Here is a 26,751-nt window from a genome sequence, read left to right as displayed (position 1 = left end):
GCTGAATTTTTGAAATTTTAATGACATACATTAAGTGTAGTCATTATTCTTTTTAATGTATGCATTGTTTATTCTTGAACCAGTAAGAGCAGCTTTAAGGCTTAGCCCACTTGGGAAGTGGGTGTGGGAGGGTCAAGAGTTAGAGGCTAGTCTGAGCTACATGGCTAGTTCAGGGTCAGCCTGGAAGATATGAGACCATGTCTTAAAACAATTAAAAGGAAAGGGGGGATCCCTTAGAAAATTGCTCCTGTTTTTCCATTTATTAGGGAACATGTCAGACACATTAAAAAGTACAGAGCAACATTAATGAACCACATGTGTCACCCGTCTTTGACAGTTATCAGCTGGACCAATTTTGTATTCTCCACTCTCATAGCTTGTTTAACAATAAATACCAGATGTCAGGTAATTCAGAGCAATATTGCCATAACTCATTTATGAAAGTACCTTCTATCTGGCATGACAGCAGCCCCTCTACTGCTCCACAGTCTCTGTACTGGAGTTATATCGCAATTCCCAGAATCCACCTCATTTATTTAATGCAAGTCTTTCAGTTTCAAGATCCATTTCACGAACCCTCATCAAAAGTTATACACTTTCATAAGTATTTTCCCTTAAGCCACACCCATTACAAATTTACCTTACCATATTGCAAAGTAAATTATGCTAGATAGGATATTTTCTCTTGTCAAAAACAAAGCATAAATCAAATTTAGCTGAAATAATGAAGGGCTCACAGAACTGGAACAGCAGAAGGCTGTCGAGACTTAATACTGAACACCTTAACTTAGACATCAAGAACCCACTTTAGCAGTTGGAGACCACTATCCATCCAACAAGGATTATTTCCTCCTAAAAAAACAAGGCCTATATTGGGGGAGGAGGAAATGTATTTGGACTTCTGAACTTGTACATCCTGGGTTCCTTTGCTACTATACATATTTACATGATAAATGTGTAGGAGTTTTGCTAGACCTTAAGGAGAGACGTTGAAGACTTATTGACTCCCATTCTTTCAGGTACCTGAGAAATGAATGGTGATGGGAAAGTAGCAGGAGTCTGGGACCACGAGCCCTTTGAGAAGGGATGAGGATAGCAGAGGGTGGACTGTTGATGGGCCAGTGGTGCTATTATATTATCTCTAAAGCTTTTAGTTCATTTCACTGGCTCTTAAAATGGACCGTTTGCTTATATATTGAGGAAATAGGCCTAGGCTAGATGCCTGTGATCCCAGCTACTTTAGGAGGCTGAGGCAGGAGAATGGCAAGTTCACTGTGTGCCTGGGTGATGTGAGTTCAAGGTCATCCTGGGAAACGTAAAGCCCATCTCAGAGAAAATACAATAAAACAAAACAGAAAGAAAAGAGAGGCAGAAGGAGCTCAAGTAGTGGAGTATTACTGTCATGCACGATGTTCTAGGTTTAATCCTTAGTACTGTTGTTCCCCACCCTGCCCCTGGAAAACTATTCTGTTCTTAAAGCATTGTTTTTTATTCTAAGGACTGGTCCATGCTAAGCATGTATGTGCTCTACCATTTAGCTGGACCTCGGATCTTGGGCTTTCTGATGTATACAACCTATCTTTTCCTAATACAGAATAGCTTTCAATTTATGAACTAGAAATGCCTTGAGGTTTGTGTCCATTTTCATCAAGGAGAGTTTAGTGAGGTGCAGTCTATATGTATCACTATATTTAAATGTTTTGATGACTTTTGCACTTGTCCTACCAGGATCTACCAGATACAAAATGTCTTCCACATCCCTCCAACCCCAGTCAGTTCTCTCCAGCTCAGCAACTGTTGGTCTGCTTTCTGTCACTCTGGGTCACACTTGTCTTCCCAAAGGCTTACATAAATGAGATCGTGCAATATTTACTCTCTTTTGCGTCTGGTTTCTTTCATTCTGCATTCTGCTTAGGATGCAACCATGGATGAAAATGTTATAATGAAACCTATTATTTTGTATGCTCACTTGAAGAAATAAGACTCAGGATCTGGGAGGAGTTGGGGGAGGTGAAAGAATATGATAAAAATATTGTATGAAAAAAATTTTAAAAAGCACTTTGGTTATTTTACAGTAGCATTTCATAATAGAAGATATGGACACCCCACAACTTGCTTATCCTTTTCCAGATGGTGTATTTTATAGGTGCTTCCCATTTAGAGTCTGTTGTGGATAAAAGTGATAAATTTATAAGCAACTGAAATGATTTTTTATTCTCCTACCTCTGTGGGCCAGTATTGTCTTTTCTTGTACCTAGTCCTGACATATAGTGTTGTTGCATACCCCTAACCTTTTCATCTATAAATACTGGTTAGTTAAAACTTAATCTGACCTGAGGAAGAATTTCATTAACTCTACTGCTTATGTCATACACCTGAATTAATCATAAACATGCGGATTACTATAGGACAGTGGAAGACAGTTGTTTCTGGCACAGAAATATAAAGACAGGCTAGCTTTGGATCCAGTCAAAACTGTTTAGATACAAGACTGGCAACTTCATTACTATATCTACCTTTATACGTGGATGTCACTGATATTTTTTTTAACCCAGGAAATTAATAGAGAACTGCAGAATGTAAGAATTAAACGTTGTCTAGTTAACATTTATTGAGAACCACATCCATGCCTAAGCTATGGGGGTTCAGCATTAAGCAAAATGGCCTGACCTTACAGAGTTCATTTAGATTCTAGGCCAGGGAGAGAAAAACAAAAATCTGCCTTATGTTGGATGGTAAGGTGCTACAAAGAAACACAGAGCGCAGAAGGGAGACACAAAAGGCTGTGCTTGTAGTCCATTCTTGGCTGAGTTGCTTGAAGCCAGTCGTTGATCTCTATCTCTAGCATTTATCACATTGTCAGCTGGACCTTAAGTGCTGCTGCAGTGTTTCCTGCGTGGAAGAAGTGACTGAGTGAATGCCGGTGTTGAAGTTTATCTCATGAAATCATGGTAATACTGCTTACCTGGGTGTTTTTACAGGGTTCCAGTCAGGTCATAACTATGTCAGCAAGAACTGTGTCCTTCTCTTCTCCTTGTCCTTGCTGCATCTTTATTTACCTCTCTTCCTCTCTCAAACCAATAATATAGATTTCTTGGGAACCAGAATTCGTTTAATGTATCTTTAAAATAATAGACACTCGATTTGTAAAGATTACATGAATTGTTTTAGGATTTTGTTGAGTAAGTAAAATAGGAAAACATCTGGCAAATGACTTAGTCTATTGATTTTTAGAACTTTATTCTATGGGGTCTGGAAAGCTGGTGTGTTTATGCTACATAAAATAGAAGCATGTTTTAGGATATTATTCAGTGCCAAGGTACAATGTTCTTAATGTGTATTCCACTTTATGAGCAAAAGCAAGTAGTTTATGAAATTATGAGTTACAAAATAGGCTACAGAAATCACTGAGTTTTTTCCTTGTGTTTTTTAAAAAGTATATTTCAAACCAGTGACATTAAGTATACTCTCATTTTAATACTTTGAAGTATCATAAAATTGAATGTAAAGGGAAGAGGAGTATACATGATTGTTTCATAGACTGGAATATTTATGTAAGGTTCACAAAATCTGGCAGACTGAGGCTAGCTAAAAGATAAAAGAATTAACCTTGAGTATTGGAAAACAACCTACTTCCTACTATGTTTGAAGACTGAATTAGGCAATATATTGAAAGCCTTGTTATGTTTTTATCTGTAGTTTTGCAAAGCTCATTGAACTTTGCAAAGGCAGGGATTTTATTTACTGCTGTATCTCCTCTATAACCACCCAAAATATGTTTTCAACATACATTTTGTTAACTTACAAGTATTTTGCTTTAGTAATAAACAATTACCTCACAGGAGATAACTGTACCTCAAGTCATTTTATAGTTCTACAATTACTTCCATTTTAAATTTGAATTCCTTGTCATTAATTAGTATGTTAGAAATTGAACCCAGCCTCCCCCCTCTCACTCCCCAATGCTTGGTAAGGGATCTTTTACTGTGGTAGACCCCTGGACCTTGTCATTCATGATTTAACGGTGTAGTTGACAACGTTGTTTTCTTTTCTAATAGTATAATACACATTATGTTCCCTTAGGGAAGCCTTTCAAATGAATGCCCAGTTGAATCCAAGATCTTGGGCTGCTCTAACACCTTTGACTTCTCAAGCTGCTACTTTTCCACCATGTAGATTTGTGTATGCTTTTAGACAGTGTATAGCCATGGTTATCCTGGAATAACCATATAGACCAGGTTGGCTCACCTCTGCCTGGGATTAAAAGCATGTGCCCCTACCTAGGTTCCACCACATACTTTATTTGAATGCTTTACCCATTTTCTGTTTCCATACTCAGAGACTATGACAGCCCTTTAAATATGACAAATACCCAGTGTTTAATTTTTCCTCCAACGCACCATTAGTTCATGATTTTAATCCATTTTAATCTTTCCTGAAATGTCTCTCTTGACCTATATTGAACAATTATTTTCAATCATTTTTATAACTATCATCCCCACTGAAGACAGTTTATCCTAAAAATTATTTCAACTATGTATCTTGATGTACTAGAAAGAGAAGTGGTGGTTAATTTTCCAATTCCGGTAATACCTAAGTATTACTTCCTGATGACTTCAGTCCTTCACACTTCTGCCCTGTGATCCCTTCCAACAAAATAAGTAGAAATAATGATACATTTGGATCTAAAATTTTAGTGCCTTCCCCTCCCTAAAGCATTCCTGTGAAAATCTGCTTAGCAAAGCTTCTAATCTATTATCTATGTAGCTATATTTAGTTTGTAATTTTTTTTCTTAAGCGTCAAGTTCAAGCCTGGGGAAATGCCCGGGAGTGTTTAAGCATGAAGCCGCAAAGTGGGGTAGGTGCAAGACTCAAGAGATGTTTTTTGTGGCTCTCTAGTCAACTTTCCATTTAAAATCCCGCTTTTCTGCGCTAAGGTAGAGGAGAGTTCACTGCAGAGCTCCTCAGTCATAAACTAACTCAAATGCGTCTCAGGCGGGTTTGTCTCCTATTTTACAGAGTATGACTTGGGATCTGAGACACTGAGTCCACTACAAGCATAGGCACCGGGCTCCAGAGCCTCGGCAGCGGAGGAAGGCTGCTAACCCTCGCTCGGCCTGGCCCGGATGGCCGGGACGCCGAGGCTCGCGGAGGAGCGGAGAGGGACGCTCAGACCCGACTTTCCCCCCTCGCGTCTTATTTTCGTGACACAGACCTGCGGAAACCGCAGCGCGGAGGCGGGAAGCGGCCCGGCAGGACGGCTGGCGGCGTTAGTTCTCCCGGGGGTGGAGAGAGCGCGCAGCAGCAGCGGGGCGGAACGCACCGGGCGCCGCCAGCGCCACCGCAGAGTTCGGCCGCCACCGCGCTCAGGCCGCTTTCAGAACGCTCCCAGCAGCGGCTTCCGCGGGCCCCGCCCCCGCCGGGGTTTCCCCGCCGCCCGTCTCATTTGCATGGCGCGCCCCTCCCCCGCTGCCATTGGCCGGAGCCGGGCCCCGCCCTCCCCCGCTCCCCCCCTCCGCAGTAGGGTTCCGTCCCCCGAGCGCCCGGAGCTGCGGGCAGCGGGCGGACTGTTAAACCGCGGCGGCGGCGGCGTCAGCCGGGGCGGGAGCGGGGCGCGCTCTGGAGACGAGTCGGCGGCGCCCCGGGTGGGGGGAGGCGGGCGGACAGCTAGAGATCGCCTACGGCGGCCCCCACCACGGCCGGACCGAAGGTGCGGCGGCGGAGGGCAGCCAGGGCGCCCCAGCAGGCGAGTGGCCGGCGTCGCAGCGGCGGGCAGAGGGGGGTGGGTCTCCTCGGCGGGGGAACGGCGGCGGCGGCGCGGGGCGGGAAGAGCGGAGGAGACCGCCGGGGGGGACTCGCGGGCTCGGCGTCCGCCGGGCCGTCCCCTTGCACCCCGGATCCTCCTGGCCGTTGGACCCCGGGCCCCGGCACAGGACCGTGCTTTGGGGCAGGGGGCTCGGACCGCAGCCAAATTTAAACGGCTAAACCTAACAGCCTTGGCAGACACGGCGGGGAGGGGAGGGGAGGGGAAGGCGGGGCAGGGGGCGGGCCTGAACGCGAGTCACGTGGGTGAGGGCGGGGCTTGGCAAGCCTCCCTTTTGTTTTGGCTGGCGCGTGCGCAGAAGGCGGAACACGTGGCTTGCTCCCCCCACCCCTTGGGCCCGCCCCGGGCCGGAGCAGCTGAGCCTCCCCGGCGTCGGGTGTGGGGACAGTGGCGTGGAACTTATTCTTGCCCTGAGCCGGGCGGGCAGTGCGCCTCAGCAGCAGCGGCATTTATTTATTCTGGGCCGTTATGGGTCTGGGCCGTTATGGGTCTGACCTTTAGAGTTGTTCGGGATGGAAGGGATCCTAGTGGTTTCAAGTCGTGTTGGCTTCTGGTGCCGATGGGAGGGCTCGGTTCTGGAAGGACAAGTAGCGTTTGGTAGGAAGACATAAACGCTGGCCGGCGTTGTGTGGTCTCGAACCGCCGCGAAGGGGCTGTTGGGCTCTGCTTTGCAGGGAGCGGGCACTGCGTCCCGGGTGCTAGGATTCCCTGGCCTCGCTGTTCCTGGAGTTGTGCCTGTCACCCACCCACCTTCTGCTTGATTTCCCCAATCTTGAGAACAGTTTTGTGCTAGAGAGCCTGAAAAACTGCCCGATGCCTGTTAACTTTTTGAACTTCGTGTCTGTAGAAAGGTTTTAGATCTTGACCGGATGGGGCAAGTTAGCAACGTAACTTACCCGAAACTACTACTGAGCACAGCTGGCAAACGAGGCAGGATTTGGGGGTAGGAGAAGTAGCTCTAAAAATAATTCGACAGTGAAGAGGGGAAAAGAAAAAAAATAAGGTGCAGGTGTGGAACGCAGATTGCTTAAGAGGCTTAACACCGGTGCTTGATTTCTGCGGTTTCCAGAGAACTAACTAGCTGTTTTCTTGGGCAAGTCACAGCCTTGCTGATACATCTGTTTCCTCTAGTAAAACATTTCGCAATAAGGTCCTTGCCTTAAAAGAGTGTAATGAAGATCACGTGCCTTGTTAGTGACTGTTAATCTCCACATAATGTAGTGTAGCAAAACGTCAGTTTTGACAAAGCCAGCATATATTCAGAATTTTCACAATAAGCCGTGAAATAAGATACATTTGATTTAGTCCAGGTCTGTTGCATGTAACCCAGGCTGGCCTTGGAACTTGCTGTAGTGCATGTCCCTTTAGAGCTGACATTGGAAGCATGCACCACCACTTTAATATGCTGTAACTTTTGTTTCTCCCCTGGCTACCACTTCGTAGTTTTGACCTTCAGAGGTTATTGTTGTTACTCCCCTTTCTCAGTCTTTCTAGAATAATTTCTTAAAGTGAAACTCATAACCTTGGCCAGTAAATATCACACATTTACAGGTTCTTGTTGTCTTTTCAAATAATAGTTGCTTATTTTCTTACACTTTATTATAAAATTGCCTGGAAAACACTAAATATTATTAAATAACAATATTCTTTGGAAAATAATTTTAATACCTGTATACTATTTCATCATATAGGTATATTTTAAGTTTTCTTACTGGCAGATGTTTGGTGTTTCTCTAACGTTTTGTGTAAGTTTTATTGTTCAAGTCTTTGAAATAATACATTCTTTGCTCCACCCATTAGATTTGTAGGAGAGGAGTTTCTGAGTCAGAGTCGTTTTTATTTTTTATGCTGTTGTGACTTCCCCAGCTTTGAAAATGTGGTATTAATTTACTTACATAGAGGTATGAATGTGCTTCCTGTCACATCTTTGTTCATCACCTAGCACTGTGTGTTTCTTATTTATTTATTACTAGGGACATGCATGTGGAGTCTTTTGCATTTTCTAACTTGCTGTTGTGTACTTGAGAGAAAACTTTCATGTTTACATGTGCCATATCAAATAGTGGATGCACAATAAAGACTTGCCAATTGAATGCTAATATTTTAACTTAAAAAAAAAAACCTGTGAGAAGTCAGGAAATGGTCTCTTTGTTGTCTTAGGAGGAGTACATAGTTGATGATACAGTAACTGAGTGAGCTATCTGAGTTACTAACTTGTTCCTTAAGGCTAGATCTCATTGATCTTAGTAGTTTTCTATTCAAAGTTCTAGTAACTTCCCATTGTCTTAAACATGGCATAGTCAAAATCTTCATCTCCTCTTTCTGCTTATGTCATTGCTTACAGGGTTTCACCTTTTACTCATTTGTTGCTCTTCCAAGAGCTACTGTGAAAATTTTATTTGATCTTTCTAATTTCTCTTGTAGACTGTGTTAGACAAATAGTGTGGTTAGTGTCGAAAGTTCTCTTATTTCCAATTGTTCTTGACAGCCCACCTATTAACTACCTATGGCATTCTTTGCTGCCCCTTAGTCTATCACATTACCTTATATGCAGTAAGCCATTTTTGTTTTCCGTGCCTTCATATCTTTCTTGTTCATTTCCTAAAGTCTGTCTTTACTATCTTAGGTGTCAGTTGAAGTAGTAGAAAGCTGCTTCCTTTAGGGTTAGGATTCCTTTAGGTTTAGGATTATGGTTAAGGTTGGTGTTGATTTGATTTATCAAAGTGTTACAGCAAAAAATGAGGCTGCTTCATAGTATAAATGACAGTGAGAAATTAGCAACCAGTTTATGACTAGTACCTGTTATGTCTTTCATCTATTCTTAAAGTCATTACTATTACAGTGCTATAATAAAATATCATACAAAAGATAACTCAGTCTTTCATTTTTATTCAGTATGTTATATTTTGAAGGAGAAAGAGGCTACATAATTTTAAAAATTTTTCCACTTTCTCTTAAATGTTGTGCTAAATGGACATTTCACAGAATTTTGTTCCTTAATCATGAAAGATTAAAACAAACATGCTGATAAAAATGATACATTACACTTGCTAGGTGATAGTGCATAGTGAAGATTGAAGATAATTCATAGTGGAATTTTTCTTTTCGTGTGTGTGTGTGTGTGTGTGTGTGTGTGTGTGTGTGTGTGTATGTGTGTATGACCTGAGTCAGCCTGGAAGTCACCCTGTAGTCCAAGCTAGCCTGTAATTTATCTTTTTGTTTCTCTTTCATGTTGTGACTTTGTTTGGCCACAATGGAAAATTTTAATACCAGATGTTAGTTTTATATTTTCAAAAACAATTATTTTTATATTGATATGAAAATTCAGCTATTTATAACAGTAAACGTTTATTAATATTTTATTTTTGAAGTTTACAATGTTTCAGGTTCTCTTCTAGCTTTCTAAGACCCACAATTCTTAAGTATGGTTTTAGTAGTTCAAAACAAACCCCCAAACTGCGCTGATAGTAGGTCATTAATCTGTTGAACTATATGACTTTAAATTGCCAAAATGAATAGACTGAGCAAATGTGTGATAATGCACTTTTAAATGTTTTTTTCTGTATTCACATTTATGCACACAGGAATAGACTTAATTTAAATTCTTATGAGTCATGCACATACATACAGCTGAATAATAATAACTCTGTTTCAAGTATGAGCTGTTTGATCTGTTATGTGGCCACCCAAGTGGCTTTATCTTTAATTAAACTCTTCAGTCTTTAATGAGAATTCCTTTTTAGGCATAGTTTTCAAAGTGGAAGAAGCTCTTGCTTATAAACATCATAGACTACAAAGTGCTGAGCTAATTTTATTCAACTTAAGCCACTTATGGCAGAGTTTTCTGTAGCAAACTGAGAATTCCCCTGAAAGAATGTATAAAGAAATAAGGAGGCTGGGAGTTGGTGGCACATGCCTTTAATCATGAGGCAGAGGCAGGTGGACCTCTGTGAGTTTGAGGCCAGCTGGTCTACGAAGCTACACAGAGAAAACCTGTCTTGAAAAAAACCATTAACAAAAAAGGAATATGGAGACATGTTATATTTTGTATTTATGGCTTTCTTCGTTAATTTTTTGATACGTTAAAATATAAAAAACAAAAAACACATGTATGTATAGCTGAGTGTTATGTGTGGATTTGTGAGTACAGTGCAACAGAAGCCAAAAGAGGGTGTGGGATCTCTTGGGTAGGATGAATCATAAAAACCCAGAGACAGATACTGGGTTTCAAGCTGAAGATCAGAAAAGCAAAGCAGCTAAGCCACAAGAGAGCTCTTATCTTTACTAAGGCTTGGGGGAGAGATCCTGTCCTCAATGTGGCTGGAGACTAATTGTCAGGATCCGAGGGATTAAAGGTGTGAGCTCTGTTTCTGTTTTGGACTGATTTACTCTCATGTAGCCCTGGGTTGCCTTGAACTCTAGAGCTCCATCTGCCTCTAGTGTCTCCTGAGTCCTGGGATTAAAGGTGTGTGCCACCATTGCCCAGCTTCTATGGCTATGGCTAGCTTTGCATTCTGATCTCTAGGCAAGCTTTATTAGATCATAAACAATATATCACCACAGTCTTGGAGCTGGAACAGGTAATCATGAGCCAGTCTACCTGGGGTGTTGGAGGACGAACTGAGGTCATCTGCATGAGCAATATATGTGCTCTTAACCCCTGAGCCATCTCTCTAGCCCCTAGTTTCTAGTTCTATGAGATAAAAGTTCAACCAATATGAACTCATTTTTGTATTTTTGTCTTTTGCCTTTATAAGAACAAGTTAGAAAATTTGAATTCTTAGTATTGTTGGTAATTTTTAGTAATGTTTGAAAGCCCAACTTGGGCCATTAAAATGGCTCATTTGGTAAGGGTGTTTGCCACTACGTCTGATGTCTTGAGCTGGATCCCTGGAACCCAAATAGTGGAAAGAGAGAACTATCCACTTCTACTTGCTGTCCTCTGACCTCTGCCATAAAAACACTGCCCGACCCCACCCCCACACTAAATAAATACAAAGATAAAAAGGGAGCATCTCACAGTTTGTTAGTTACTTTCTCTTATTGTCATGGGTTAAGTCACCTATGTGGAAGAAAGGTTTGGCCCTGCATGTGGGCTCTTCTCTTTCAAATATTGTTGGTAGTTTTTGTATTTTATATTTTTATTTTTTGGTTCTTTGAAACAGGGTTTTGCTGTAACAGCTATGGCTGTTCTGGAACTCACTTTGTAGACCAGTTGGCCTTGAACTCACAAGAGTTCTACCTGCCTCTGCTTTCCCAGTACTGGGATTACAGGTGTGTACCATCATTGCCCATCATAATTTTTATTTTTATAGGTAGATTTGTGTCTTCTACATTTAAGGGAATAAAAATTACAATTAAAAGTAAATTTAATTTCCAGAGGTAAAACTATAGAGTATACTTTCCAAAGACAATATGGAATGCTTGTATGCATTCTAGAATATAAAGCATAACAAAAATCCAAAGCCATAAGAGGGACAGGAAATCAGATTACTCTTAATATTCATTTTTCAGGAGGGACAGTGGTTCTTATCTAGATTATCAAATTGAAGTGTGAAGGTATTTAAATACTTTCTTCAGGAAATGCCAAAATGTAAATGTAAGTTGTTTATTTGTAAAGATCTGATTACTAAGTGTTTGAACCAACCAAGATAACTGCTTTTGCTCTATTTTAAGATCTCCAGAGAATTAGATTACTTTAAGTTTATGCTAGACTCAAATATAAATGTGCCATGAATCTTAAGTTTAAGCTACTAATGAAAACATCCTGGAGACAAGGTAAAACCTATTTGTAATAGTACAAGTTCAGAATAAGTAAACTCTAATTCTCAGTGAATGCCCTTTGGATTAAATTGTAGACTAATATTTTAGAATTTATGGTATAGATTTAACATCATAATCCAGTTCATTGTTCTTGCTGGATTAATTTGGTTTTATAATAATACAATTAATATACACTAAAAGGAACAAGTGACAAAGTATTAAGTAATAAGTGTTTGCTTGTCCTACAGAAAGTCTCTTATTGGTGGTATTTTTTCTAAGTCTTGTAAGAATAGTATATATTTGGATCTGGGTTATTTGTTGAAGGGTTATTTACTTGACAGATTATCTATAATGATTTTGTGATAAACTTATTTTATGCTGCTCAGAAAAACCACAGAATTTCTGTCTGCCAAGATACTAATGAATTCGTGTTAAACTAAAATGTAAGCTTAAAAATCACTTGGTTGTGAAAATGAAATATAATTGGTTTTGGATTATTAGGAACTCTTGCCTTAGCAGAGAACCAAGACTATAGCTGCTTTCTTTCAAAGACTACTGGTAGTTTTTAAGCTTGTAGTATTCATTTTTAAAAATCCTGTTAGCTTAATATTTTAGTGTGTGTCTTTTATTTCCCCCCTTCAAGGTTATTAGACTAATTACTTTAGGAAAGTGCCGCATTATACTTGAGTATCTAAGGTGTACACAAAATAAACAATCCTTACCAACAGTAGGAGTGTCTGGAATGATAGAACACAATATTTTTGTAGTTAGAAAGATATTTTTAGATTTAGCTAGGATTACATCTCCCCATCCCATGTGTGTAGTTAGAAACCAATTAAGATGCTTTTTTTGTGTCTCTGTATTGCCTAGACTGCTGTGGGTACCTAAAGTATGCATATATGTGGTTAAGCTAAGTTTGTGGATTGAAATTTTGTAGTTAGTGCTTGATTTCTGGTTATTTAAGGAAGAATACATCTTACATTGTACTAGTACAATAAACTCTTGCTACACAGACTTGCACATTTGAAATGAGGCTCTTTCTATCTTAAGATTGTGGTAAAGAAACTCTGAATTTTGAAGATTTGTTATACATAAAGGGTGTGTGTGTGTGTGTGAGAGAGAGAGAGAGAGAGATCTCTGTAAGGAGTAAGGTTTTTCCTCCTGCCGCTGGTCTTGTCCTGCCGCCACGCCAGCCCCAATTAACACACTGAGACTCTGTATTTGATATAATGCTATTGGCCAGGTACTAGTTTCTTATAGGCTAGCTCTGTCTTAAGTATTAACCCATTTCTATGTATTTCCACGTGGTCTTACCAGCGAGAGGCGGCTGGCGGGTCTACCTTCTTCAGACTCTCCATCTTGACTTCTCCTCCCTACTTTCTTTTTCCTCCTTGTTTCCTAGTCCCTCCTATCTTCCTTTCCTATTGGCCAACAGTGCTTTATTTATTAACCATTATGAGAAACATATATACATAATGACATCTCCCAGGCAGGACTTGGACAGGAGAGCATCCGGTGGAACTTGCTGGTGTTCATCTGTCTAGGTTGTAAGTTATTTCTTCCTGAATAAACATCTATTTGGCCTATTTGTTTATCCTGATCCTTATTTAACCACAATAGATCTCATTTGCTAAATGAAATAATATTTTTTAAATGTCTGGCGGTAAGTTTAAAATAACATATGTAGCTCATACCATATTTCATCCTTGGCAGTTAAATTCTATGTTAATGTTTTTTAGTCTTTTTATCTGACAACCTGGCAACAAAATGTCTTATAATTCTCCTTTGTTAAAATTTAGAACAGTTTTATCATTTAGGGATGGTGTTTGTTCATGTTGTTTTTTGAGAGCTTGCTGTATGAGTCAGTCATGGTGGCTCACTCCTGTAGAGGCAAGTGTATGGGAAATTAAAGAATCCACAATACCCAGCAAGACTGCCTGGGGGAATAAAAAGAAAAAAGCTTCCCATGGGCCAGACAATATCCTAGGATCCAGCTGTTGATGAAAACATAGAAAGCCCAGTGTAGTTTTCATTCTGTTCTTTTAAAAGCTAGGTACAATCTCAACACTTGGAGGCAGAGGCAGGTGGAACTCTGACTTGGTACTCAGCCTGGTCTCCAGAATTAGCTCCAGGACAGCCAGGGCTACATAGAGAAATCCTGTCTGGGGGAGGAGGGGAGCAACAAAAAACTAGGCTCACTATGCAGGTTGATGTAGGAGGACTATGAATTGAGGCTACTCAGTACTACATGTAAGAACCTGTCTGTCTGTAAAATCAAGGGCTGATTGTATAGCTAAGTCACATTTTCTAGTACATGTGAGAGAGACTGAGTTTAATAATGGAACCTGCATCACAAACACATACATACAAATATGATAAGAAATTTTAGTTCATAATTTTAAATATGTTGTGAACATACTATTATGTAGTAAGTAACATAATTTCACATAATACTTGAGCACAGTGTTTAATTTATTAAGTGACATAAATTATAAGAATTGAGTTGATTTGACATTTGTTCTATGTGGCTTTCTCTGAGCTTCCTGACTCTGTGGTTTGGTGTCTTATTGGTGTTAGTGTTACTGTTTCATCATATGGATCTTGGGGGTGTTGAACTCAGGCCTTCGATCTTGGTGACAAGCACCTTTGCCTGCTGTGTTTTTGATCTGTAGAATTCATTTTTGATTCTTTGTTAGGACTTTTGTTAATTTACTTGCATTACTTATCTGTTGTGTGTTGTCTTTCCCCCCTGATTAAAACCATTGGTTATTAATTATTTGTTTTAAATTCCTTATCTGATGGTCCCATCTTGTAAAACTATTTTTCCTCTTAGAGTGCTTTGTAAGCTTTTTAACTGAAAGCTGTGTAAATGAGCTCTGTTAAATGTCTAATAAGATGTCAAACATTTGAAAATGACATTGCATAGTCTGGTGGTTAGGTCTGCCTTGTAGTGTTTCTGTGTCTTGGGAATTAGAAAGGACCAGGTATGGGGGGTGGGGGCTAGGGTTAGATGCTTCCCTATTTTTAAGGTGGAAAGCTGGGGTAGACTGGAGCTCAGTGGATCTTTAATTTACAGTTAACTACACTGGACCAAAAACAAAAGCTAGGAGACTTGTCAGCAGATTTCTTAGAAAGCCATATCCCTGGTAACTTTTGCCTGTTCTTATTTGACCTATTGTGCGCTTTTAAATACTGGTTGTCTCAGTTGTACTCACCCTACATTTCTTTGTTTCTTACTGACCATATTTTCGTTTTCCTTTGCGGGCCTCTTTTCTGTAGCTCCCTTTCACATAACCATTACTAAGCTTCCTAGTCTTTGTCATGGCTCCTTTCTCTTGTTTTTACCCTTGGCCTAGGTAAACTCCCATTCCTTGGCTTTAAAAGCCATGTTTATATGCCATGACTTCTCCAAGTACTGTCTAATTATGACCTCTTACTGAACTCTAGCCTTGTTTGGCTGACTCCACATGGGTAGCTGAAACATACTTCAAATATAATATGATCATAAGAAATCTTGAAAAAGAAAAAAATAAAAAGGTTCCCAAGTATGTCTTATTTAAAAAATGTCACCATTGACCATGTACTTGCTGATTTGAGAAAACCAAGGGTTACTTTTTTCCTTTTTTTTTTATATTTTTTTATTTTTCTATTTTTATTTTACATATCGATCCCAGTTCCCCATTCCTGCCTCCCTTACTCCCTCCCTCCCTCCTTCCCTGTTTTACTCTCTTCCCCTCTCACATGCACCCTGACCACCCTCCTCTCCCATCCCACCACCTCACTCCACATGTAGGGCAATGCCATCCAGGTGGGGTCATGTAAATCTGTCAAGTCATTTGAAGTAGGGACTAGGACTTCTCTCCTGTCTCTAGTTTAAGGGAGTATCCTTCCATGGGGGATGTGTCCTCAAGGTCCTTTTGTGCACCAGGGATACATCCTGGTTCCATTGTCTGAGGTCCCTTAGACTGCTCAGGCCTTCTAGATGAGACCCATGTTCAGGGGGACTGAGTCAGTCTCATGCTGGCTTCCCAGCTATCAGTCTGGGGGCCAGTTAGCTCCTCCTTGTTCAGGTCAGCTGTGTCTGTGTTTCTGCAACCTGGTCTAGGTTGCTTCCAGGTTCTTGCTATTACAAATAATGCTGCTATGAACATAGTTGAGCACATGTCTTTGTTGCAAGGATGTGGATCATTTGGGTATATGCCTAAGAGGGGGATTATTGGGTCCTGTGGTAGACTGATTCCCATTTTCCTGGAGAACTGCCATACAGGTCTCCAAAATTGCTGTACAAGTTTGCACTCCCACCAGCAGTGGAGGAGTGTTCCCTTTCTCTACATCCTCTCCAGCATAAGTTGTCATTGGTGTTTCCAATTTTAGCCATTCTGGCAGGAGTAAGATGGTATCTCAAAGTTATTTTGATTTGCATTTCCCTGATAGCTAAGGATGTTGAGCACTTTCTTAAGTGTCTTTCAGCCTTTTTGATTTCCTCTATTGAGAATTCTCTCTTCAGTTCTATACCCCATTATTTAATAGGGTTATTTGGTGTTTTGTTGACTAATTTCTTGAGTTCTTTGTATATTTTGGAGATCAGCTTTTTGTCAGATGTAGGATTGGTGAAAATATTTTCCCAGTCTGTGGGCTGCCGTTTGGTCTTGTCTATTGTATCTTTTGTCTTACAGAAGCTTCTAAGTTTGAGGAGGTCCCATTTATTAATTGTTGATCTCAGTGTCTGTGCTACTGGAGTTATGTTCCAGAAGTGGTCTCCTATACTAATTTGTTCAAGGGTACCTCCCACTTTATCTTCTAAGAAGTTCAGTGTAGCTGGATTTATGTTGAGGTCTTTGATCCATTTGGACTTGAGTTTTGTGCATGGCGATAGACGTGGGTCTATCTGCAGTCTTCTACACACCATCATCCAATTGTGCCAGCACCATTTGTTGAAGATACATCCCCCCCCACCCCCTGCCCCATTATATACTTTTAGCTGTTTTGTTGAAAGTCAGGTGTTCATAGGTGTGTGGGTTAATATCAGGATTTTCTATTCGATTCCATTGGTCTACCTGTCTATTTTTGTGCCAATACCAGGCTGTTTTCAGTACTATAGCTCTATAGTAGAGCTTAAAGTCAGGGATGGTGTTGCCTCCTGAAGTTCTTTTATTATACAAGGTTGTTTTGGCTATCCTGGGCCTTTTGTTTTTCCATATAAAGTTGATTATTATCCTTTCAAGGTTAGTGAAGAATTGTGCTGGGATTTTAATGGGGATTGCATTGAATCTGTAGATAGCTTTTGGCAAGATTGCTATTTTTACTGTTTATCCTACCTATCCAAGAGCATGGGAGATCTTTCCATTTTCTGGTATCTTCTTTATACTCTGGTTTCTCTTCAGATCTTATAAATCTTTCACTGTTTTTTTCCTTCTTAAACCCTGCAAAGTGTTGATCCTTAAAAGTTTTGTTGACCCTACCTTAAAACACTTTTAAATTGAATTTTCATCATTTTTATTAATACCTCACTAGTCTAAGCAATCAGTTGGCTTGCATTGATTCAGTAACTGCCTCTCTGGTTCCTCTGCATTCCAGGTCATTTCTGAGGGGCAGCTAGAATGAGATAGTTCTCTCTTTCTCTCTCTCTCTCTCTCTCTCTCTCTCTCTCTCTCTCTCTCTCCCTCAAATCAAGTTATTCCCTCACCTAAATTTCTAATGACTCTTCTTCAGTTTAAGTATAAAATTCAATGGTCTGGCTCTTTCTACTACTCTGGCCTTCAATTCTTTCTGTTGTCATTATGTTCTGGACATAGTTGTTATTTTTTTTCCCACAAGCACACTGAACTTATTCTTACCCAAAGCTTTATGTTATCTTTTTTGAGTGGGTTGCACACATCTCAAATTCATATTAGCTTGAGATGTTAGAGCTGATATCACCAAGAGAGAAGGCTTGAGAGGCCCATCTACACATCCATATTTACCCTGGTGCCAATATAAACATGCTCTGTACTTTAGCTTTCATGAACACTTACAAAGCCCTCATTTACTGGAATAGTGTAGCTACTCCTTGTCTTAGTTTTACATTGCTGTGTAAATACATCAGGACCACAGCAACTTAGAGTTTAATTTGGGGCTCACAGTTTCAGCATCTGTAAGGCAGCAGGTATTGGAGCAATAGTTGAGAGCTCACATTGCTTTCCACAAGCTCAAGACAGAAAGATTGAGGCACTGGGGGTAGTGTGGGCTTTTGAAACTGTTTCAAAGCTTGCCCACAGTGGCACTCTTCCTCCAACAAGGCCACATCGTCTAATCTTTCCCAAACAATTCACCAACTGGAGACCAACTGTTCAAATATATTCAAATCACCACACTTATGGTATAGCCATCTTTCACAGGAATGAAGCTTTTTTTTAAGTTATTTTTTAAAATAAATTCTCTCATCTTCCCTCCCCTCTCCTCTCTCTAGCATATTCCTCTAAATGTAGACTTTGTGAGGGTAGGATTTTTATTCGCCATGCTCACCGCATCTTTCTAGTATTTAGTATAGTATCAGACATGTTTACCTATGAAAATTTAAATGAACTGTTGCTTTTGAGGTTGAATACATATTATAGTAGATGGAGACAAAGACTCTAGCTTCTTTTTGCCCATGCAGACAATTATTTTATGACTCAGGGACTGTTATCTTGTTTTCTGCCTTTAAGATAGAAACCAATTAATTTCCATAATTTGTGCATTTTAATTTTATTATTTAAAACTGACAGTTTTAAATGAAAAAGGTGTGTGGTGTGACTGGTTGTTACATTCTTAATGATTGCTTGATTTGTAGTCAGAGGTTTTTACTGCCTTTCTAAAGTTGACTTCCAAAGCACAGGCTAAGTAAGCATTTCAGTTCTATGAAATAATTGCAATAATATTGAACTAACGGATATTGTCTTGAGGTAAATTTACAGAATTGTTTATTATTGTGCACTTTTTAAATGATCATGCTCATTTTGTCAAGTTTGTTTTGTTACTGGAAGTGGAGCCCAGGGCCCTGTGTATATCAGTCTTCACCCTGGAGCTATGCTAGTACTGATACATACTTTTGGAGACATTACTAGAGTTGTTCTTTTGGGAGTTGTATTAGTCAAGGTTCTCTAAAGAATGGAACAAATAGACTGAAAAAAGTAGGGAATTTATTACAGTGGGCTGTGGGTCTGGCTATCTGAACAACTGTCTCCCAACGGAAGTGCTTAGAATGCAGTAGTTGTTCAGTCCACAAGATTGGATGTCTGTGTTGGAATCAGGATGAAGAAGGTTTTAATACCAGCAAAGGAATACCTCCCCAACAGCAGGAGAGATGAACTTGCCAGCCAGAGTTAAGGCAAGCCGGCAAAAAGCCAAAGTTGCAACTAGAAGGTGGAGACAGATTTAGGGTGTGTCTTCTCATCTCAAATGATCAAGAAAATCCCTCACAGGTATGCTCAGCTGCTTGGGTTTGAATTAACTCCAGATGTAATCACACATTGACAACCAAGATTAGCCATCACAGGAAGTATTGGAGTTATTACTGTTTAGTTTTCTGTTTCTGGTCTGCTTTTTCATATCTGTGATTATGAAGTACATAACCTAAGTGTCTGTTGGATAAGTGTTCTGGGACATTTTCTTGTATATTCCTTGGGGTTTTTCTACACTAAAATCATATGATGTTTAACAGAGAGATTTGTTTTTTAATCTGTTTGCCTTTTCTTGCCATGATATACTTAGTGGATCTTCTAGTCTGATACTAAAAATGAATGATGAGAATATTTTGCTTCATTCCCTGTCTTGGAGCAAGAGAATTCTTCATACACTGTCAGTTCATAGGCTTTTGTGATTTTTGCTTGATTAAGGAATTTCTTTTATTTTCCTAAATTTCATGAGTTCTCTTTTTCCTTTATAAATGGATTTTACATTCTGTGAAATGCTATGAGATCCTATTTTTTTATTAAAAAGAAAAAAAAAAACTTTTGATATGGTTTCAGTGGTTGAGCCTGTCTTGAGTTCATAAAATAAGCCATACTTGACTGTCACCTTATCCCATTTGTATATTGCTGTAACTGTACATTAATTTTTAAAATAGTAATTAAGTGGATATTATTATTAGTTATAACTATATGGATCCTGAAACCCATTGGAAAAATGTATTTCCGGTGTATTTTGATGACCTGGATGGTTGTAGTGGTGTGTCCATATAACCCAGTATTTAGGCTAGAGAGAGAGCACTGTTAGACAGAGGCAAAATGATCAGGAATTCAAGACAAGGCTCTGCTACATAGAGATGAACCCCTGTAACAAATGCATAACAAATACATTGCCCAAGCAGTGTTGTAGTGTGGGAGATTAGAACATAGACTAAAGTTTGCCCTCAGGGTCTAGACTGATGGCATGGTGGTTAAAAGCATCCCTGTTCTTCCAGAGGACCAAGGTTCAAGTCCCAGCACCCACATGGCAGTTGGCAAGGGATCCAATACTTTTTTCTAGCTTTCACAGGCACTACACACACAAGGTACACAGCTATTCATGCAGGCAAAACACCCATATACATAACACTAAATAACAAAATTTGAAAAACCAAAAACATGCCTTTAAGCTGTATTCCTTCCCAGAATACAAAATAATGTCTGATAGTGCTATGTGAAGAACAAGAAAGCTGTCTCAGAGAGAAGGACCAAAGCTGTTTTCAATATATTGTCAGGAGAAAGCTTTAAAGTATTGTCACTTGTTGATTTTCAAGTCTGACATGAAGCCCAGTGTTCCTAGTGTGTATTAATCCATGCAGAAAATTGAAGATGGTGAAATAGGCAGAGGCCTGATAATGTAGGCCATGAAAATGATAACTTCAGATTTTATTCTAAATGCAGGACCAACTGCTCATTTTATCAGCAAGTATTTATAGAGTGCCTGGTTACATTGTTTTTTCATGTAATAACAAAGTATCAGTCTAGCATTAAACTCTAGAGCTTGAAAGAGCTAGTGAGATACACACACACACACACACACACACACACAGGCAAAATTGGTATTTTAGAATATTTTTAATTGGGAAGTATGGAAAACAATTACATATATGTGTACAAAATTTAAATAATTGAATCTGCTTATATATCATATACTAAAACCATAATGAATACAAGTCACCCTTTTTAATTTAAGAGATATAAATATTTTTATGAGTTTCTTTGGGCTATGTATTATTTCTGCTTGGGTATTTTTTTCCAAATAAGATACATTTGGAAATAGTGCACAGGAGAAACTCATGGAAATTTTAAGTAGGGGTTGCAATATATATGGGCTTTCCTTTCCAGAGACTATAATCTAAAAGTCTTCAAGGCAAATGTCATTATCTACAAGATGTAATTATATCAAATAATAAAAATGTAGCTAGCTATCTGTTCATGTGTAACAAACAATTTAGTTATTTAAGACATTCTTCTCTGGCTTCTTTGTCTCAGCTCTCTGCAGGTCTCTCATCAGCTCTAAGCAGGTGTTAGCAGGTGCTGCCATCATCTCAAGGGGACTGGGAAGAGTCTACTCCCAGATCATTCACAACTGCCTGTGGGAGGTGTCATTTTTTTGCCTTTGTCCTTCTGGCTCACAGACTAGCAGTTAGCTTCTTTACTAAGGGGAAAGGCAGTAAGGTGGAGGAACCAGTCTCTTCATCAACTTAATCTCAGCTTTCTTAGTCTGTTATTTCTGCTGGGTTCAGTGACCTAAAGTGAGCTACTCAGTCTAGTTCATATTAAAGAGGAGAAATTATCCAGAAATGTATGCCAGTTGGTGTTATTAGGGTCATTTCTGAGCTGTCTAGTATAACAGAGATCTCAAAAGTTTCTAATTTATTCTTGTTTTCTACCATAAGTGGTCCTTAGTCACTTTAATCTTTGCATTTATGTTCCTTCTATTTATTAATGTTTTTACTCTACTTATTTGTAGCCTTCCCTTATCTTTTCCCAGGACCCAAGATGAACTATTGTCTCATGGTATTTTACTTTATTGTCCCTGCTGCTAGCCTCTTGGGTTATATCCACAGTACCTTGTCTAAAAGATGGAGAGAACTGTGAGTGGTGTAAGAGCTAGAAATACTATAACGAGACTTTCTAGGTTATAAGGCATAGGTCAGTCAGTTGACCAGATTATTTAAATTCTGGGAAACTTTTCCCCCAAATTTTTAAAAAAAGTTTTTTTTCTTTGAGACAAAGTTTCTCTGTGTAGCCTTGTCTGTCCTGGAACTAGCTCTGTAGACCAGGCTGGCCTGGAACTCAAAGAGATCTGCCTGCCTTCTGAGTGCTGGGATTAAAGGCTTGAGCCACCACCTCCCAGCCAAAATTTTCTTATTTATATATGTGTGTTGTCATGTCACATGTGTGTGTGTACCCTGAGAACCAGAAGAAGGGCTTCGGGTCCTCTGGAGTTGGAGTTATGACTAGTGAGTTGTTCAGTGTGGGTGCTGGGAACAGAAAGTGGGTCCGCAGGAAGAGCAGGTGCTCTTAACACCACTTCAGGGATGTTCTGTAATTTTTTTTTTTCTATTTCCATTAAAATCAGGGTGAATTGCAAACAAAATCTTGTTATTTTCATTTTTCCTTTAAAATTTAGGATGAGTGCGAGTCTAGAGATCATTGCTTAGTTATATAAAAGTGTATTAATTTTGGGATAATTCAAATTTAAAGGCAGACTGTAAGCACATTTTACATGAGACATTATAAAGTGTGTGTGTGTGTGTGTATACAAACATCTATTTTTTATCTAGTTAGCTAATAACATTATTTTGTATTTGTTATTTTTTTTCCAAAGTCATAAAATTTATAATGAAAATGAAAACTCTTAAAAGTATCACTCTTAGTTCTCTTTAATGGGACTTGATACAGTTACTGGTACAGGTGTGACGGCTATTTTCTAGTTCACTTTTCGTTAAGTATAAACTTGAGCGTCCATATTATGCTTTCATGTTTGTGTTGTTATATAGTATGAAACAGTGTGTGTGTGTGTGTGTGTGCCTACACTGTTCTTTTTTCCTTTTACTATTAAAGCCTTTCCATACAGATACTATTCTAACTTCAGTATATTATTCCACTGTGTTAGGTTTTTTTCTGTTTTTAAAAATCTTATACCTAAGTTGTTTTGAATTAATGTTTTGGTGTTATAACCATTGCTCATATGCTCATATGACAGCATATTTTCTACTTTATGTGCAAGTTGTGGCCTCAGTAGATGTGAGAAATTTTGTTTCCTTCCTCATCATAAGTGGGGTTTCAGACTTGAGTCATGATGTGAGTTTGGTGTTTGAAAACTTAGACTTTGATTTTCTGATGTGCATTTCTTACTGCTGTGATCAAGGAGTTATTAATGGCCATTTAGACATATCACCTAAGTGCCTTATTACTGTGTCTTTTACTTATCCAAAGGAGTTCTTTATGTATCCTAGCTATTAATAATTCTTTTATATGTTGTAAGTACTTGGCTATTTGTTCTTAACTCTTCATTGATATTTTTTCACATAATTTTTTTACACATTTTCTTCTTGATCATTTGTGCTAGTTTTGTGGAAATTAATAAAAGTGAAATAAGTACAGTTATAGGTAGCATCTGGGTGCACAAAATATTAGAGTGTATCAAGTATGTTGAAAAAATTATGGAATGTAATAGTTCCAGTGTATTAAGTGTCATTAAAAACTTAAATAGTTAATGTAAAGCTTTTAACTAAGTGGACTGTTGCTAAGTTTAGTGGTACTGCATTGCCTGAACATAGGGCTTCATTCTGTTCTTTTGAAATTTGTTTTACCTTTGGCATTAATCTTTATTGGTCATCTGGCATGGTTTTCACTATTTTGTAGGTAGAAGGAATATATTCTACAATTAATAACTAATAAATGTACATCTGTGAGAACAGAAAAACACTGCAGATACATTTTCAGGAAAAATACTTGTCTTAGATCAGGTGATTTCTTATTGACACATTGAACAATGAACTCATACATTTTGTGTGCAATTAGGTCTACCTATTAACATTATTTAGCATATATTAATTCCAGTTATTACTGTTCAGTTAAAAAATAAATTCCAAATGGAATTTCATTTTAGAAAGTTACTATATTTCATAAAGAATATTTTTGCATTTGTGAGATTGAATCACATTTTCAAGTATGATTAAGAGATTCAAAGTTGTAAGTTTTTCTATTGATTTTTCAGTAAACACTGTCAATATGATTGTGAGATGTCCTTGCCCCCACATGTGTTTGTCATTAAACCCTTGCTGTGACGGTGTGTAAGTGTATTGGGGGAGGGGACTGCTATAGATGGGACCAGGGTCGCACATATGCTGTACAAGTGATATACCAGTGAGCTATATCCCCAGTGTAATACGTGCAACTTTAGTTGGAATCTGGAATATTAGGCTCAAAATCAGAGAGAAGAATAACAGCTTATTCATTATTGAGATAATGTGGGAAGCTGAGAGATAAAGGAAGTCTTTGGTGCCATGCTCATTTTAATCGGCAACATCAAAAAAATAAAAGTTGCTCTTGGCAAAAGTATAAGCATCAGGGTTTTTTTCTGAGATGTTTGATCATGTATTTTTTATGTAATTTTAGGCTTCCAGTAATTATCTCCAGGATTCGCCATGACCCCAGCTCTGAAGGAGGCAACAACAAAGGGTATCTGCTTTTCATCTTTGCCAAGTGCCATGGAATCTGACAAGATGCTATGTGTGGAAAGCCCAAGAACTGTAGATGAAAAGCTTACAAAAGGAGACACTTTGTCTCAGATGCTGGGATTTCCGACTCCTGAACCTACTCTAAATACAAATTTTGTGAATTTAAAACATTTTGCCTCCCCTCAGGCTTCAAAACATTTTCAGACAGTTCTTTTAATGAGTTCTAATTCAACACTAAACAAATATAATGAGAATTATAACCAAAAGAAAGGAATGGAATCCAACTGCTGTAAGCTGAAAAATGTACTGTGTAATGGCAGCAGCATTCAGCTCAGCAAGATCTGCCATTCTCATTCTGAGAAGGAGTTCATCAAAAAGGAGCTCTCGGGTACCACAAGCCAGTGCATGAAAGACATCCAGATTGTCCTGGACTCAAATCTCACCAAAGACACCAATGTAGACAAAATACATTTGCAAAACTGTAAATGGTACCAAAAGAATGCACTTTTGGACAAATTCACTGATACTAAGATTAAAAAGGGGTTATTGCAATGCACTCAAAGGAAAATTGGACCTAGTCACTCAGATATGCCTATTAGTTCCTCAGCTGCTGAAAAAGAGGAGGGAGTGAATGCTCGTTTGCTTCATTGTGTGAGTAAACAGAAAATTTTACTCAGCCAGGCTAGACGAACTCAAAAACACTTGCAGATGCTCCTGGCAAAGCATGTTGTTCAGCACTATGGTCAACAGATGAAATTTTCTATGAAGCACCAGTTGCCCACAATGAAGCTCTTTCATGAACCCACCACCGTTTTGGGTAATAGTTTACTTGAACACACTGAAATTAAGCCAGAAGTCAACATACTGGCTTCTGAGAATAAGTTTTGGGATGATACAAACAATGGCTTTGCTCAGTGTACAGCTGCAGAAATCCAAAGATTTGCCCTGTCTGCTACAGGGCTGTTGTCTCATGTTGAAGAGGGTCTGGATTCTGATGCCACTGACAGCAGCTCAGATGACGAGTTGGATGAATATACCATTAGAAAAAATGTGGCAGTGTAAGTGTTAAATTATTAGATTATTTTTCTATTCTGTATACAGTAGCAGTTATCTTGCTTTCAAAATTTTCTAAAATCTTAATGTAATGCATGATCTTTAAGGTATAAACCTGGTGAATTTTGAAAAAAGTTTTCTTTTTTCCTATACAGTAAATGTTGATCATATTCTTTTCCTTCCCGCATTTCCTCCCAGATCCTTCCCCCCTCCTTATCACCCAACTTCATGTTCTTTCTCTTTCTCAAAAAATAAAACAGAAAAAACTAGAAAAAGAAAAATGCTGAAAAGAGAAAATATGCCAAATGTTATCAAAACAAAACAAAAAGCATATGCACACACACAGAAAATCAATACCCGGGAGTTCATTTTGTGTTGGCCAAGTATTTCTGGGAAAGGGACCTTTCCTGGGAGTGTGGTTCATAGACCCAGTAACACTGCAGTGGAGAAAACTGATGTACCATTTCCCAGCAGGTATCAATTGTAAATAGCTTCTTGGTTAGGGATGAAACTTTGTGTCTACTTTGCCTTCTCAGTGCTGACACTTTGGCTTTCAATCTGTGTAGTCAATGTAAGCTGATGGTCTCTGTGGGTTTATATGTGTGTCATTACTGCTGTGTCTGGAAGAGGCTGTGTCTTTATAGTCATCCACCACCTCTGACTCTTACAATCTTCCTGCCTCCTATTCCACATAGGAGCCCTGAAGAGAAGGGGTTCGATAAAGACATCCTATTTAGGGCTGAGTGCTACTCTCTCATTCTTTGTACATTGTTCAGTTGCAGATCTGTTTGGTAATTAACTGTCTATTGCAGGAAGATGCCCCCCCTAAGGACTGCTGAGTGATGCTGACCACTGTGGGCCATCAGGACTCACTTTATTGTTGTAGTCCTTTAACAGAACAGTAGTGAGTTTTTTCCTAGGCCTATCACCTGTCTAGTCTCAGGTTCTTGACCACTTAAGCAGTGTCACATAAATCCAATAAAAGAGTTGGTTACTCACAGAACATTTATGTCACTATTGTACCAGTGTCTCTTGCAAGTTTGTTGTATGTAGCAAGGTTTGTAGCCAGGTGAAGTTGTTGATTACTTTTCTCCTCCAGTAGCATGCAAAAGTACCTTCCAGCACCATGCACATTAGTAATAGGGGTGAAACTTCTATGTACACACCAGTTTGATTAGTTCATGTTTGAGGATGTGAGTAATTTGTGTCTTCAGCAGTTATGCCTTACCATCAGATTATGAAGAGGAACCAATAGCCTTGGCAATAGCCTTCAATGTTTTACTGGGGAGGGGAAGTCTATAGGACTCCTTTGACTAATGACTTAAAAGATGTAACCCATTCTTAACTCTGGAATTTACTTGGTGGTAGTCTAGTTGGGGCATTTTCTCCCATTATGTGTTGACTCCATTTAAATTCCTTTCATAAATGTATATTAGGAAGCTTCTGCAGTAGT

General features: G+C 39.0%; 1 protein-coding gene across 7 annotated transcripts in view; it reads left to right on the top strand.

Annotated features, from left to right (window-relative positions):
- The first annotated feature begins 5,542 nt into the window (after window positions 1-5,542).
- Kansl1l (KAT8 regulatory NSL complex subunit 1 like) overlaps window positions 5,543-26,751 on the top strand; it is an 84,933-nt gene continuing 63,724 nt past the window's right edge. For 3 of the 7 annotated variants that reach the window (XM_051190392.1, XM_051190391.1, XM_051190395.1), the window contains exons 1-2: window positions 5,543-5,746; window positions 24,184-25,303. In XM_051190392.1, the coding sequence (XP_051046349.1) occupies window positions 24,213-25,303 (1,091 nt within the window). In that variant the 5' untranslated portion in view covers window positions 5,543-5,746; window positions 24,184-24,212. The remainder of the gene's footprint in view (window positions 5,747-24,183; window positions 25,304-26,751) is intronic. The other 4 variants (XM_051190394.1, XM_051190393.1, XM_051190389.1 and 1 more) reach the window with 2 other exon arrangements.

This window comes from Phodopus roborovskii, unplaced genomic scaffold (genome assembly GCF_943737965.1).
Source record: "Phodopus roborovskii unplaced genomic scaffold, PHOROB, whole genome shotgun sequence".
Taxonomy (NCBI): Eukaryota; Metazoa; Chordata; class Mammalia; order Rodentia; family Cricetidae; genus Phodopus; species Phodopus roborovskii.
This window is presented reverse-complemented; position numbering and strand designations above follow the sequence as displayed.